The sequence below is a fragment of the Microcaecilia unicolor genome, chromosome 9, assembly GCF_901765095.1.
Source record: "Microcaecilia unicolor chromosome 9, aMicUni1.1, whole genome shotgun sequence".
NCBI lineage: Eukaryota > Metazoa > Chordata > Amphibia > Gymnophiona > Siphonopidae > Microcaecilia > Microcaecilia unicolor.
In genome coordinates this window covers 185,212,593-185,228,558 of record NC_044039.1, presented here as the reverse complement: position 1 = coordinate 185,228,558, position 15,966 = coordinate 185,212,593, and the positions used below count along the sequence as shown (strand labels likewise).

The 15,966-nt window shown below is 46.5% G+C and overlaps 1 protein-coding gene across 1 annotated transcript in view; it reads left to right on the top strand.

The window, feature by feature from the left end:
* The window catches only part of ADSS1 (adenylosuccinate synthase 1), a 98,385-nt gene that overhangs the window by 71,674 nt on the left and 10,745 nt on the right, over positions 1-15,966 (top strand). Inside the window, exon 10 of the mRNA XM_030214404.1 lies at positions 2,411-2,535. Coding sequence (XP_030070264.1) covers positions 2,411-2,535 — 125 coding nt within the window. The remainder of the gene's footprint in view (positions 1-2,410; positions 2,536-15,966) is intronic.

Here is a 15,966-nt window from a genome sequence, read left to right as displayed (position 1 = left end):
CTAAACTACCTCGCCAACCCACCCCAGTTATGAAAGGCCACCTTCTATACTTACCTGCCTAACACTTCCTTTCTCTCTTCCCTTACTTAATCTCTGTACACTACTAATTGTATCCGATATCCTGGAATGACAATGTCATAACAAAACTCTGTAAGCCACATTGAGCCTGCAAATAGGTGGGAAAATGTGGGATACAAATGCAATAAATAAATAAAGGGGAAAATGATGGTTCCTTCCTCCATGGCTCCGCCGCCAATCTCCGCCACCCGCCAGATGACCTTGGAGAGCTTTCGAGTGGGGGCCCTTGGAGAACGGATGCCAACTTCGACGGACTCGTCCTCTCAGGGTGTCGAGCACAGCATAGAAGGAGTGACGTTGAGTCCTCCTTCCTTCACTGCTCCTCTGCGGCCTGGAGGCGATTTGTTGCCCGTGGGGTCACGACAGCTTGAGGCCTTGGATTCATCCAGACATTTCGGCACTCGTAGAAGGAGGAGCTATTGGCACTTCAACCCCGGGAAAATAAATATCAACACAGGATCCAGTGCAGGGCACTGTTCCTGTTTCTCGGGAGACTGCAACCGTGTCTATCGGAGGCTTAACAAGACCAGCAGTGGTAACTATGAATACACTTTGGGATGCCATTCAGGCAGTGAACAGCACTTTACTTTTGATGAACACCTCAGTAAAAAGTGAAATAATGGACCTGAAAAAGGTCAGTCAAAGTTTGTTTGATCATACTCAAGAACAGCAAGTTAAAATTACGAAAATAGGAGAGGTTGAAAAACTACAGAATATTACTTCAGTTTTGATTAAAGAAAGAGAAATCCAAGATACAAAAATAGAATACCTTGACAATAATGGGCGCAGAAATAATTTGAGATTCTTGAACTTTCTGAAATCACCTTTGATAAATGCAACAGATATGCTTAAGAAATAATTATAGAATAAGGTGGGATCCACACCTAATTTAAGCGCAAACGTTTGTACCATGTTTCCATTGATGTAAATGGCTGTACCTAACTTTAAGCACGGTTTATAGAACAGTGCTGAGTGAGGGGGGGTTTGGCGCCGATTTTCTAGGCACTATACATAGTATGCATTATCGATGAACAAAAACCACACAATGTGGTTTTGGTTGGGAGTGACACAACACCACACAGGATATGTTGTTGTAAACAACAACCCATCAGTCCTGTCCACCTCAGAGTCCTTCCCATTCCACCTTGAAGTAAACAGAAAGGTCTCATGGAGCACTTTCCTGTGCTTTACAGTGAAAATTGCCCCGGAGGGAGAGCCAGTGTTAGACATGCAGGGACCCAGAGCAGAACCTGGGGAAAGAACCCCAAAGCCAACCGGCAGACTATGCTTCTTCCAGATCAACGTAGGCATGGGACCAGCTGTGACATGGGGGGAGCCAGGACAATTGCCCTGGTTGCCACCCTCTAACACCGGCTCACTTTCTTAACCCCCCTATCCCCTCTCTCACCCTCTCTCATCTTCCTTTCCCCGTAGCCCCCATCCTCTCACTCACCCTCCCTCTTCTCAGGGCCGGCGTTAGGGGGCAGCAAACAGGGCAACTGCCCTGGACCCCACAACTCCAGGGAGCCCCACAGTCCAGGCATGTCTTCCCCTTCTCCCCATCACAGTCCGTCTCCTCCTCCCTTCCCCTCACCTTCCCAATCTTTAAAAATCAGTTTCCCTTTCCAGAGGGGTCCCAGTGCGGCAGCTATCCTAACAAGCTGCCTGTGGCTGCCCTGAAGCCTTTCCTCTGCCGCAATCTGCCCCCTCTGATACAACTTCCTGTTTCTGCCTGGGTGGATCGCGCCAGAGGGAAAGTTTCAGGGCAGCTGCAGGCAGTTTGTGAGGATGGCTGCTGCGCCGGGGCCAGTCTGAGAAAGGAAATAAATTTTAAAGAAGACCAGGAAGGTGAGGGGAAGGGAGGGAGATGGACCGTGGTGGGGAGAAGGGTAAGAGATGCCCGGACTGCATGGTAGGTGGGGAGATTGGGGGGGAGGGAGGAGAGGGGATCAGGGGCCCCCTCCTTAATTTCTGCCCTAGGCCCCCAGCATGTCTAAAACTGGCCCTGCCTCTTCTTCCTCTCCCCACAGACCCCATCCCCTCATTCACCCTCCCTCTCCTCACAGTCCCTACTTAACTCGCTTGCCCTGTTCTGACTTGTCTCAGGGCACACCTTTTCCTCTGCTGCCTAGGCTGGTGTTGTACCAGGTTTGCTCCTCATATAGTTTCAACAAGTTATAATGATGTTGCTGCAGTGTGTGTTACAATCTGAGAACTAGACACGCATATATGTAAATATCCAGGACTATATGCACAATTTGAATCTGTCTTTGTTAGGAAACTGCACCATTAAGGCTAGCTTCTAAACAAATGCCTGGTCATCCTGTTGCAGGAAATTGGTGAGCTCTTGCAAACTCGTGGCAATGAATGGGGAGTAACGACAGGCAGGAAAAGACGCTGTGGCTGGCTAGACCTTGTCATATTAAGATATGCGCATATGATCAACGGATTCACTGCGTAAGTATCATAGATATCCAGCTGGATTTTAATTGAAGTATTTTCTTTTTTATAATTGTTTATAATTTTTATTGAGCCTAGAACAGGAAAGTGTTAGATTTTAAGACATGCACAGCTAGATTTATTAAAATGCACTATCACATCATGTTAATTAATAAATAGGTACAAAAGGGAGTTCAAAAGTGCATCAAGAGTCCTTTAATTGTTTCACTCTTGAAGGCCCTTTTGTGCTTGTTTTTGGCTGTTCTTGTTTGTGTACTCTTGTTCTCTCTCTTCTGATACCTAATTAATAAATAGGTCCCATTGTATAAACTTTCCCCCCTGATAGTCAGCCCACATTGGTCAGCATTCTATAAAATGTAGCTAGCATGGATTTTAATACTTGGATATTCCGTGTAGGAACATATGCAGACACCAGCACTGACTATCCAGGTATAAAGCAGTGGCATATCTAGGTGGGGCCACGGGGGCCTGGGCCCCCCAAAATTTCATCTGGGCCCCCGGTTTTGCTGGCAGGGGTCCCCAACCCCGGCCAGCTGAAGCCTTGTCCAGCACCAGTCTCTGGCAGCGCAGCATTCCCTGCCCTGCTCTCTCTTCCTCCTCACATCCTGCACTCTCCTGTTAGTGAAATTCAGCATGAAATTTAGTGAGGAGGAAGAGAGAGCAGGACAGGGAACACGGCGGTGCTGGAGACCGGTGCTGGAGAAGGCGAAAGGCATTTGCTGTTGTGGGAAGCGGCGAGGCAGTGGGGGGAGCGGTGAGGTGGTGGTGGGGGCGGCAGCGGGGCGACAAAGTAAAATGTGCCCCCCACCTCGGGCTCTGGCCCCCTCCGACCGCGAGGTCTGGCTATGCCCCCGGTATAAAGTGGTCTCTGGCACTTATCCAGGTACTAGTGATATTCAGACCAGGAGCCGAATAACTACCCAGATAAAAGAGCCCTTTTACAAAGGTGCGGTAGGGCTACCTAGTGGGTAGTGCACGCCAAATCAACCCTACCGCTGGGGTAGTGAGGGAGCCCAGGGGTAGTTCTGAAGCTGGCACACGCAGTTTCCAGCGGTAGAAAATCATTTTCTACCACGGGGGGGGGGGGGGGGGGGGCACATTTGCCACGTGCAGCCTGATTACTGCAGGGTTAGCACATGAGCCCTTACCGCCTACTAAATAGCTGGCAGTAAGACCTCAGGCAGTAAATAGCCATGTATTAATTTTAATATTAGCGCAAGGCCATTTACTGTCCCATTTTTAAAAAGGCCTTTTTTCTGCTGCGGTATAAAGTTGCCCAGCACATGCCAATTTCACACGCCAAAACTAGCGCAGGCCACTTTTTACCGTGGGTTAGTTAAGGGCCCCAAAGTTAGGACAGCCTTTTTGTTGTCCTAACTTTATCCAGATAGTAACTCCCAACTCCGCCTTAGCTGTGCCCCCCCCCCCCCCCCCCCGATCACACTTGCACTATCCGGATAGCACTGGAGTGATCAGTGGTAATTTTCAGTAGCTATATCCAGATAATGCCCCGCTGAGCAGCACTTATCTGGGTGGGAGCTGCTCCGGCCTGGATAAGTGCCACTGAATATCGACCACTTTAAATTCTAACAATAAATCACTGTTTATTCTAGTACTCATTTTAGTAGTACTTATTTTAGTTAGGCAGCGTCCATACAAAAATAAAAATGTAAACATGTACCTACGATGTTTTCGTGCTTTTTTTTTTTTTTATTATTAGTTTGAAATCAAACTATTGAAATTCTTGGTTCTTGAAATAGATTTCAAATAAGAATATTGAAACGCAGAAAAATGAAAGCAAATAAAGACCATCTCCCCGATGTTCAGCCAGTGGCAGGCAGCATGGTTAATCCGCTAAGCGCTATTTAACCAGTCGGGCCCCATATGGCCTATTCAGTCGGCCCAGCCATACCATCTACTAATCTCTTGTATCCCTTCCTCTCCCTTAGAAATCTTCTGTACTTGTGCTTTCTTGAATTCAGATATAGTCTCTGTCTTCACCACTGCCACTGGGAGGCCATTCCATGCATCTACCATATTTTCATAAGAACAAGTATTGCCATACTGGGACAGTCCGAAGGTCCATCAAGCCCAGGATCCTGTTTCCAACCGTGGCCAATCCAAGTTACAAGTACTTAGCAAGATCCCAAAAGAGCATAATACATTTTATGCTGCTTATCCCAGAAATAAGCAGTGGATTTTCCCCAAGTCCATTTTAATAATGGCTTGTGGACTTTTCTTTTAGGAAACCATCCAAACCCTTTTTTAAATCACGTAAGCTAACTGCTTTTACTACATTCTCTGACAAAGAATTCCACAGTTTAATTTTGTTAGATTACTCCTGAGTCTATCCCCTTTCACCTTCATGGCCTATCATTCCAGAATTTCCTTTCAATTGAAAGTAATGTGCCTCCTGCTATTTAAATATCTCTATCTTAGCTTCCTTCTCCTGCCTTTCTTCCAAAGCATATATAGTGAGATCTTTAATTTTTTTTTTTGTTACATTTGTATCCCACGCTTTCCCACTCATGGAAGGCTCAATGCGGCGGGCAATGGAGGGTTAAGTGACTTGCCCAGAGTCACAAAGAGCTGCCTGTGCTGGGAATTGAACTCAGTTCCTCAGTTCCCCAGGACCAAAGTCCAGCACCCTAACCACTAGGCCACTCCTCCACTGTTCTCATATGCATATATGACGAAGACCACTGGCCATTTTAGTAACCACCTTCTAGACTGACTCCTTCTTATTTATATCTTTAAAAAGATTCCACTCTTTGTGCAGAGGCATGGACTGTTATGTAACGGGACACAAACCTCAGCCAAGAGATAGAAAGCCCAGAGTACATTTTTCCATTGTGAGTCCATTTCATCGCCTACAGCTGTCATTCTGCTAAGAACATGGCTCACCAGTTCATTGGGTGCACATTCCTGGCTCAGAGCTTATATTTCCCCAGGGCCTGATTGGAAGCCTTCTTTTTTCGCCACCAGCCCGAGAAGCAGGCAGAAAAAAGCTAGACAGGAATTGCAGGCTCTTAATTAATCCTCTTGGTCACATACAAATAAGACAGAATTAAAATTAATTTTAAAAGCTAATAAATTAAAAAGTTTAGAGTGCACTATAAGCAATTAGGCTGGTATTAGTGCCTGAATATTTTACCAATTAACATCAACCCCAAATTTGGTATGAAAAGTCAGAGAGTATGAGAGAAACCAAAGCCAGCACATATAAATCTCTTACTATTAAATTTTTGTTGGACTGTCTGAAGGGGGTGTATATGGAATCAAATGTTGTCCATTACTCTCAATCTATTGCTTCTTCATCAATCCTTTTTTATTAATATCAGTCATAGTTGTGAGGGATCAAAAACATATACAGCCATATTCATAAGTGAAACTATTCTAAAAAAAAATACTTATCTCAGAAGAATATCATTCTGACACTATCAGGCTTATTTTCGAAAGAGAAGGGCACCCATCTTTCGACACAAATCGGGAGATGGATGTCGATTCTCTCAGGCCAAATCGGCATAATCGAAAGCTGATTTTGGGCGTCCCCAACTGCTTCCCGTCGCGGGGACGACCAAAGTTCCCAGGGGCGTGTCAGAGGCGTAGCGAAGGCGGGACTGGGGCGTGCCTAACAGATGGGCGTCCTCGAGCGATAATGGAAAAAAGAAGGGCATCCCTGAGGAGCACTTGGGTGACTTTACTTGGTCCATTTTTTCTTACGACCAAGCGTCAAAAAGGTGCCCGAACTGACCAGATGACCACTGGAGGGAATCGGGGATGACCTGCCCTGACTCCCCCAGTGGTCACTAACTCCCTCCCACCCTGAATAAAACAACTTTAAAAACTTTTTTTGCCAGCCTGAAATGTCATACTCGGGTCCATCGCAGTAGTATGCAGGTCCCTGGGGGGGGGGAGGTATGTGTGTGTGTCAGCAGAGACATAGCGAAGGCATGGACATTCTTCTTTCAAACATTTTGGACGTTCTGAACTGCCCCCCCCCCCCCCCCACAGGGACGGCCAAATTTCAAGGGAGTGGAGTGTAAGAGTGGCCTAGTGGTTAGAGAACTGGTCTTGCAATCCAGAGATAGCTTTTTCCGTTCAGTTAGTGCATCTGGCTGAAGGTAAAGGAGCTATGTACCTGGGAGCAATTTGTGAAGTCCACTGCAGTGCCCCCTAGGGTGCCCGGTTGGTGTACTGGCATGTCAGGGGGACCAGTGCACTATGAATGCTGGCTCCTCCCACGACCAAATGGCTTTGATTTGGTCATTTCTGAGATGGGCATCCTCGCTTTCCATTATTGCTGAAAATCAGAAACGACCAAGTCCTGGGGACGACTGTCTCTGCTGGGGACAACCATCTCTAAGGTCGACCTAAATTTGCTCATTTGGGCGTCCCCGACTATATTATCGAAATGAAAGATGGACGCCCATCTTGTTTCGATAATACGGGTTTCCCTGCCCCTTGCTGGAGCCGTCCTTCGAGGACGTCCCAAGGAAAACTTGGGCGTCCCTTTCGATTATGCCTCTCCACGTTTTGCTCAGCTGCTTCAGGGAAGATATTCCTTTAAAAAAGCACAATCCAATGTAGCAGAGTTAAATTCAATACACTTCAGGCACAGCATTCCTTTTCCCTTACTCAAAATGTGTCACGTCTGTGGCCGTGACCCCTCTCCGACTCACCGTATTTCCTGTGGTCAGCTTCTGAGCTGGCTTCTGTCTGTTTTTTATGAGTTAGTTCTGTCTCTGTCTCTGTGTGCAGGCTGCATTAGATTGTCTGTGTGCTGTCACCCGTTCCAGATTTCAGCCCAGTCCTGTCCGGATCTTCCAGACTGCCAGACCTGCTTGTTTGAACCTGCACAGCACCCTTAGTTGCCTAGTGATTATTGCAGCTGAGTCTCAGCTGTTGCTGGGCTTATTAGCCATTCTGAAACCTTTCTGCTTTGCCTTTGCATCGTCTAAGGTCCCTGGTATGTTGGTGCGCTGTGCACTTCTGCCTAGACTGGTTTCTTGCTTTAGTTTCTTGCCTGATTCTGCTGTCTGCCCAGACCCAGCTTGTTTCCTGGTTTTCTCTTGTGCCTGCTGCCTGCCCTGACTTGGCTTGTTTTCTGGTTTTCTCTTGTGCCTGCTGTCTGTCCTGACCCGGCTAGTATTCTGGTTTTCTCTTCTGTCTGCTGCCTGCCCCGACCAGCTTGTACCTTGGGTTAATCTACTGTTCTGTGTGTCTAGTTCTTGGTTGTCTGTTTGTGTCTTGTTTTCAGTGTCTTGTTCCCTGTTTTAGTGGCTGCTTGCAGCTTTCAGTCCTGCCCGTGAGCTTTCCCTTCCTTGCCCTGCTGCCCCTATATGACCCTTTCCCCTCTGACCCTCAGTCCTGGTTCAGCCTAGTGGGTATCCAGTCCTGCCTTGCCCAGTAAGTCCTGCCGGCCACTTGCAGTCAGGAGGTCAACTCCTGGTGAAAGGTGGCCAAGTGCAGGTGAAGTTTAAGTGTGCCTGCTCTGCTTTCCTGCTTGTTTGCCTCTGCTGCTACTCCAGTCCAGGGGTCCAGTCCTGTTCTGCCTAGTTTCCGGTGTGGGGTGGTTTTGCCTGCCACTGCCGCTTCTCGGCAGTGGCCCAAGGGCTCATAATCCGAGTTCCTGCATTTTTTGAAAACGTGACAAAATGACATCTATTGAAATCAGCTGATGTAAAACAGCCAATGGTATTATATTAAAGTCATCCAATCAAGTTCTCCATTTAATTCACTGGGGTGATTGATGTAGGAGTAATGTCAGAAAATTATTTTTCACGGAAAGGGTGGTTGATGTCTGGAATGTCCTCCCGAGGGAGGTGGTGGGAAAAAAAACTATGGCGGAATTCAAAAAGGCATGGGATAAACACAGAGGATCTCTAATTAGAAAATCAATGATATAAAATATAAAACTTAAAGGGTTTCATATGTACTTGCATGTCAAGTGTTGCTTAGATGGCGACTGACTGCATCAACTAAGGCCAGTGCTGGGCTAGCTTGTACGGTCTGAGTCCCATGTATAGCATGGGCTGGAGAGAGCTTTGACGGAAACTCTAGTAAGTTGGAATGTGATGACAGTGCCAGGCAGACTTTTACGGTCTTTGACCCAAAAATGACAAGGTGGGTTTGGATAGGCTGGAGTGGTCTTTGACGGCAACTCCAGTAGTTGGAACGTAAGAACAGAGCCGGGTAGACTTCTATTGTTTATGTCCCAGAAACACCAAAGAAAGACCATGATCAAGTATATAATCTCATGTTCTTTGTTGATTTAAATCTTGAATTGATAATGAATGTGACTGTTGGGAGACTGGATGAACCATTCAGGCCTTTATCTGCTGTCACTTACTATGATTCTAATACATAAATCCATCTAATTCATGATTCTATATACACCACTCTTCAGCTGATCTGACAAGAGTTTATAGTGAGAGCTTTATGTGTGCTGAATATTTTACCGTGCATGCTGTAGTGTGTTTTATTTGCTCTTTACAATCTAGCATTACTGGTTACTATCCAGCCATCAGCCATCTTTGTAAGTGACTTAAACTTACAGATTACATTAAGCACATTACAACCATGGTGACATGGAGGAGAAGACTACATGTTTTACAAACCCAGCAAATGCAAATGTCCTCTTAATTTATTGATCTGAATCTCATTATCTGATTAGTGACTAGCCCTGTAACTGTTTATATTTCTAAAAGCACATCCAGTGATTTTACTGTGTACCTTTTTGCTATTTATGCAACCCCACTCCACGCTTCAATTAGATTTTAAACATGTTGGGGATAATATTCAAAGGCATTTCTCATGTTAGCAGATGCCAACCAGATAAGTGCTGGTGAAAGGGATTTTCAGCAGCACTAATGGGCCCTTTTAGTAAGGTGCAGGAGGGCTAACGCGCAGGTAGTGTGTGCCAAATTGGCGGCACTGCTGAGCTAGCGCATACACCCAGGGTAATTCTGAGTTTAGCGTGTACCGAATCCTGCAGTAGAAAATAATTTTGTATTTTCTACCGCAGAGGGCGTTCCCAGCGGTAATCGGCAGTTGGTGTGCACTGCATGGTTACCGTATGGGTAGCACATGAGCCCTTACTGCTAGGTCAATGGATGGCAGTAAGGGCTCAGATTTTAAATAGGCACACACTAGTTTTAATTTCAGCGCATGCCCATTTCCTGGCCCATTTTAAAAAAAAGTCCTTTTTCCCAGCCGCAGTAAAAAAAATATATGGCCTGGCACGCGCCCACAACATGCGCCTACACTACCGCAGGCAACCTTTTACCACGGCTTAGTAAAAGGACACCTAAGTGTATAGTGCCACTGAATATATCATCTGACTGCTTCAACAGTATCTGAACAGCGCTGGAGTGGTCCATGGTTATCTGGTTAACAGCCATATTCAGACTTCTAACTAGAGGCCGACCAAACCTTCTTTTTTCAATTTGGGCCAAAACTGCCACCAAAACCGTCTGAAAGTTTTTCAATTTGGGCCAAAACCGAAACTGCCACCAAAACTGTCTGAAAGTTTTCGGCCAAAACTCATCACCTAATTTCGGCCAAACCAAAAACTCAAGTTTGGTTGTGTGAATGTGAACCAGTGAAGGTTGCTGGGGATTGTCAAGTCTGCATTCCTCTATTAAAACCACAGCATCCAAATTAGAATATAATAATTTTAAATAATGAAAGACCGTATTTTACCTCCAAGCAAAATAGCCTCCACACACCTGGACTGCAGCTAATGAGACCTGTAACTAAAGCCATGGTTCTGTTACAGTGGCTGACTTTGAGCCACACTCGGAGTGACAGCTGATTTCATAACTCCACAGAGAGGCTAATTCCTAAGGAGCTTATCATCCCAAATTTACAGACTTAAACCCTTGCTAAAATTTTCTATCAAAAGCATTTATTTGGTGCACTGTAACATATATATTATTGTGCAAGATCATAACTGCATTACTTGCAATCACAAAAAATATATATAAATAGCGCCTCCCACCCAACCTACCTTACAATCCCCGGTGGTCTTGTGTTGTAATCAGGGCAGGAACGATGTTCCAGTCGTGGCAGCCATTTTGAGAGCAGAACTGGAATGGGCAGGAGTAACTGGCAACCACTCCTGCCCCAACTACACCCCTAGACCGTCCAGGGATTGTAAGATAGGCCCAGGGAGACCTACGGGTGGAAGGGGGAAGGCACTTAGGGGGCTGGATGGAGGGGCAACTCCTGTTTGAGGAGGGAGGGAGGGAGGGAGACAAAAGGGACAAAGCACAAACTTTCAGTTTCAGCTGAAAATATGTGGTGGCCAAAAATTAAAATAACCTTTCAGCCAAAACTGAAACTGGACAGAAAAAGGATTTGGAGACAGTTTAGGCACCATAACAGAAACTGAAATTCGGTCAGGCACTACCTCTAACTGGATAAGTTAGGACAGCAAAGATTATCCGGTGAGCTATCCAGCTCATGGTCTGAATATGGCCATCTAAACAGTTAACACTTCTGGGTTGGTGCTGAAACTCTACATTCAGTGCTAGCCAATATCCAGGTACTGGCGCTGAGTATCTGGTTTCATTTTAACTGCGGCAGCCAGCATTTTACTTAACACTGACTGACACAGTTATTGTAATATATGGTAACATATATTAAATGTTTTTTCCTGGGGCTCTGGGGGGGCTTGTTCCAGGGTTTTGGTGGAGGCTGCTGGCTGGAAAAGGTTTAAAGTTTAGTTTGGGAATTGTTAATGGAGTTAGCTGAAGAAAGTGCGAGATGTTTCTTAAATGTGGCTTTATTTTTCAAGAAATAAACCATGATTAAGTGGGGATTGTACTTTAAAATGTTCCTTTCTGTTTTGGGTACAAGTCAGGTTAATATTTGACTTTAAAATTCTCTGTATAGGAAGTTTTGCATTTACTTCTATGGGGGAGGGAGATTCTAAACAGATCAGAAAAAAAAACTGTCTTTCTCTGACAAACTGATTGGTTGAGTGATGTCAGATCCTCTGGGGGGGGGGGGGGTGAGTTGCCAGGGAGACTGGAGTGAGCCAGTGTTGCCAGGTGGGCGGTTTTACCGCCCAATTGGGCGGTTTTCTGCTACCCGCCGCGGGAGATTTTTGCCCACGGCGGGTTGCGGTTTTTTGGGCTTCTTTTTTGTTTTTTGGGCGGTTTTTTTGGCGGTTTTTTTGGTCGCGGTGGGCGGGGTTAGTGACGTTCTGGGCGGGGCCGATGACGTTCTGGGCGGGGCCAATGACGGCGGGGTGGGGTTGATGACGGCGGGGGTGGGGGTGATGACGCGGGGGTGGGGGTGTCGGGGGCGGGGTTTGAGTTTGGGCGGGTTTTGGGCTGGATTTAGGCTGGTTTGGGTGGGAAAAAATTTTTCCACCTGGCAACATTGGAGTGAGCAGAGAGACCAGGGCTGTGAACATGGATTGAGAAAGAAAAAACGTATAGTGTGGGTCTGTGTAAAAGTAAGAATAAAAGTATGGATTTTGTGAGTTTAAAGTGAAATGTGATATTGAAAAAGGGTACTTTAATATTGAAAGTGAGTGAAGGTGAGCTTTGGTGCTGAGAATGAGATGATTTGAGCTTAAAAGTGAGTACTTCAATAAACAGACTGCCTTTTTCATGATTGTGTTGCTGAATACATGTGGGGAAAAACTGATGTATTTTGGGTGGGAGAGAGCTGTACTAATAGAAAGCTGTGAGAAGTTTTAAACCAAATTTAGTTTGGTTTGGAGCAGTGGCGTAGCCAGACAGCCAATTTTGGGTGGGCCTGAACCCAAAGTGGGCGGGCACAAAATTTTCTCTCTAACCCCCTCCCCCAGCATTTCCCCAACCAGTGTTGCCAGGTGGGCGGTTTTACCGCCCAATTGGGCGGTTTTCTGCGACCCACCGCAGGAAAGTTTTGCCCGCGGCGGGTTGCGGTTTTTTGGGCGGCTTTTTGGGCTTCAGGGCGGTTTTTTGGGCGGCTTTTTCGGCCGCGGGGGGCGGGGTTAGTGATGTTTTTGGGCGGGATTAGTGATGTTTTGGGCGGGGTTAGTGACGTTTTGGGCGGGGCCGATGACGGGGGAGGCGGGGCCGATTATGGGGAGGCGGGGCCGATGACGGGGAGGCGGGGCCGATGACGGCGGGGCGGGGGTTGATGACGGCGGGGGCGGGGTGATGACGCGGGGGTGGGGGTGTCAGGGGCGGGGTTTGAGTTTGGGCGGGTTTTGGGCTGTTTTTAGGCTGGATTGGGTGGGAAAAAAATTTTCCACCTGGCAACAGTGTCCCCAACTCAAAAGATAAATACTTTAGCTGATGAAGATCCCCAAGCTCTGTCATCTGAAAACTTCCAACAAAGATGGCCAGAATTTACTTTTACCAAGCTTGGTCGGAAGCAACAACTCCTTGAGCCACCGACAGCGGCACCCAATGCATGCTTAGTTGTCAATGGCTCAAGGATGCTGCCCCCATCTGCCAAGCTCAGCAGAAGGGATTTCTGGCCACCTTCAGTGGAGGTCCTCAGCTAGCAGGGCTTGGGGATCCCCACCAGCTACAGCAAGGGTCAGGGCTGCTGTTAGCCATGCTGGTGCCCAGGGCAGAAAATAAAGAAGCCCTCTCCTCTTTAATCTCCACATCTGCCCTTACAGTCTCACACTGACAGACCATCACCAAATGCAGAACAAGGGATTACAAATTAGAAATAAAAATATGTAGACAAAAATTGAACTGAGAACCTCAACATTTAGTGCAACACTGGAGAAATAAAAACAAAAATGCATTTCCTTTTCTACTGAACACAATAAAACTGAACATATTCCATTTAAAACATTCAAAATAAAATTATTTTGCTACCTTTTGTTGTCTGGACATTTTATTTTTCTATCATGTTGGTTTCAGTTTCTCCTTCCCACTTTCCCGTCGTCTTCTGCTAATTCTTCAAGCAACTGTTGTCCATTTGTCTTTTCTCTCCTCTCGTTCCATTTCCTCACTGCAACTGCTTCTGAAATATTGATCTTTCCATTTTAGCTCTTTCCTTTCTGTATTTTGTTCTTTTCTGCCTCTGTCTACTCAAATTTAACCCTCTTTCTAAACTTTTTCCTCCTTTTTACTTTTCAGATATCTATCAAATTTTCTTCTCCTTTCACCCACTACCTCACCCATATCCAAACTCATTCCTTCCCAGCCTTCCATTCCCTTCCATCCTCAATCTACGCACCATTACTATATTTCTACCACCTGTAATCACTATCCTCTCATTCATTTTATTACCATCTCCCCTCTCTCTTTATCCTCTCTTCACTCTCATAGCCTGACATCTCCCTTTTACCCCCTCCCTCCACGGTCCTGCATTTCTCTCTCTTACCCATTGTCCAGCATATCTCCCTTCTGCCCCTGGATCCAATATCTCCCTCTTTCCCCTCTCTTGTGCAGCACCTCTCCTTCCCTTTGCTCCACCTCTATGTCCAACATCTCTCCTATATTGTCCACTATCTCTTTCTTTCTCTCTCTCTCTCTCCCTGCCTTGAGCCCCTGGTCTAACATCTTTTTCTCTCCCCTCAAGCCATGTTCAATATTTCCCTCTCTCATCTCTCACTGCCCTTTTTCCTCTATCGTCCTTTGCCACTCCTCTGCAGCCTTTCCCTTCCTCTCCCCACCATAGCCATATCAAACAGTTCTCCCTCTCTTTTCCTCCTGCATCTCTCCCTTCCCCCATGTCAAACAATTATCTCTCCACCCCACCGTCTCACTCACTCACTCTCTCCACCCCACCCCCTCTCACGGGGCAGGCCCAGGGCAAGGACACTGATGCCCAACCACTAGTTTCTCCTCCTGGCCACTGCTGTAGTGTGGCGGCCTTGAGGAATTGCTGCAAGGCAGCTTTCATGCCCTTCTTTGCCTCTCTCTCCACCCCTGTGTCCCACCGCGCCTGAAACGGAAATGCTTGTCCTCCCCGCCGGCGCTGCCTCGGCCCCTGCACGCTACCCTGCCTCTGTCCCTGCCTGCATTCTTTTCTTCGATCGTCGCGTCGCCGGCAGCGCTGCCATTCACTCAGGCAGCTCCACTCCCCTCTGCCGCGTCCATCCGGCTGATGCACTTCCTGTTTACGTAGGGCCAGATGGACGCGGCAGAGGGGAGCGGAGCTGCCTGAGTGAATGGCAGTGCTGCCGGCGACGCGACGATTGAAGAAAAGAATGCAGGCAGGGGCAGAGGCAGGGTAGCGTGCAGGGGCCGAGGCAGCGCCGGCGGTGTGGACAAGCATTTTCGTTGCAGCGCGCCACACATGCGATGGATGTTGGGTGGGCCTGGAGGGAAAGTGGGTGGGCCTGGGCCTGTCCAGGCCCACCCGTGGCTACGCCCCTGGTTTGGAGTGAAATAGAGGTATGTATGTCCCAGCATGCAGTGAATGGAATGGTTAAGTTCTAAGGGAATTTAAGGTCATGGAAGGTGGAATGAGAGTCTGTAGGCTCAGGTATTAAGTGGACACATGGCTGCCTACTCTTTTTAGAATAGGGGAAGACAGTTGAGACTCAGGTTCTGAGAGACTGTGATTTCTGCTGGTAGTTATACTAAGTGAAAGAAACTATAAGGATGTCAGGAAAAAGTGTGTAAGGATTTTAACTCTGACACAGGGGAAGGACTGAGAGGTGAATCTGTGATTTGAAGAAAGAAGCCATTAAGCTGTGTCTAGGGGTAAGGTGTGTTGTTTGTGAGAGTTCTGAGTTCAGTGCAAGCAAGGTTTGGAATCTGACTTCAGAATAAAGAAAATCCAGCACTGCTGTTGTCTGAGTGTGCTGTATTCTCCAGATTGATCTGATAGCTGTGAAGGGAAAAGTTATGCTTTTATGTGAAGTCTGTGAGATGGAATGTTGAAGCCTGCTGGATCATTTTAGACTAGGGAAACAACAGTGAGAAATAGGTTTTGTAGTGAGAAAACCTTTAACTTATTTTATTTCAATTAGAGAGTTTGGCCACAGTATTGAGAATTGGTTAATAGTCACCAGAGCCTGAACAAGAACAGAGGGAGTTCAAGGGTCTTGCCTCCATTTATTTTCTTTATAAGTGAGGTTTAGGGAGAAGAAATCTGGGGGAGTCATCCTCTGAAGGGTTCCAGATGAGCTCCAACGCAAGAAAGACATCACCTAAATAAATTCAACCACAGCTAAGTGACATTGCCAAGGGTGTTGAAAGAAATATATTATTTTTTCACAACATTTTAAGGGAAAACAAAGGAACAGACCATCAGATATTAAAAATCCATGAGATCCCTGCAAAAACACCAATAGTGCACACAAAGAGACCAATTTCTACATCAGGAAAGAGAATAACCACAAATATCTGATTTTGATAAAAGACAATTTAAATACTTATCTGAAAAGGTTCTTTTCCGCCTTTTTAGGTGAAACAGACAAAGTTAAGGGTATACATGTAGTTCTACATTTGAATG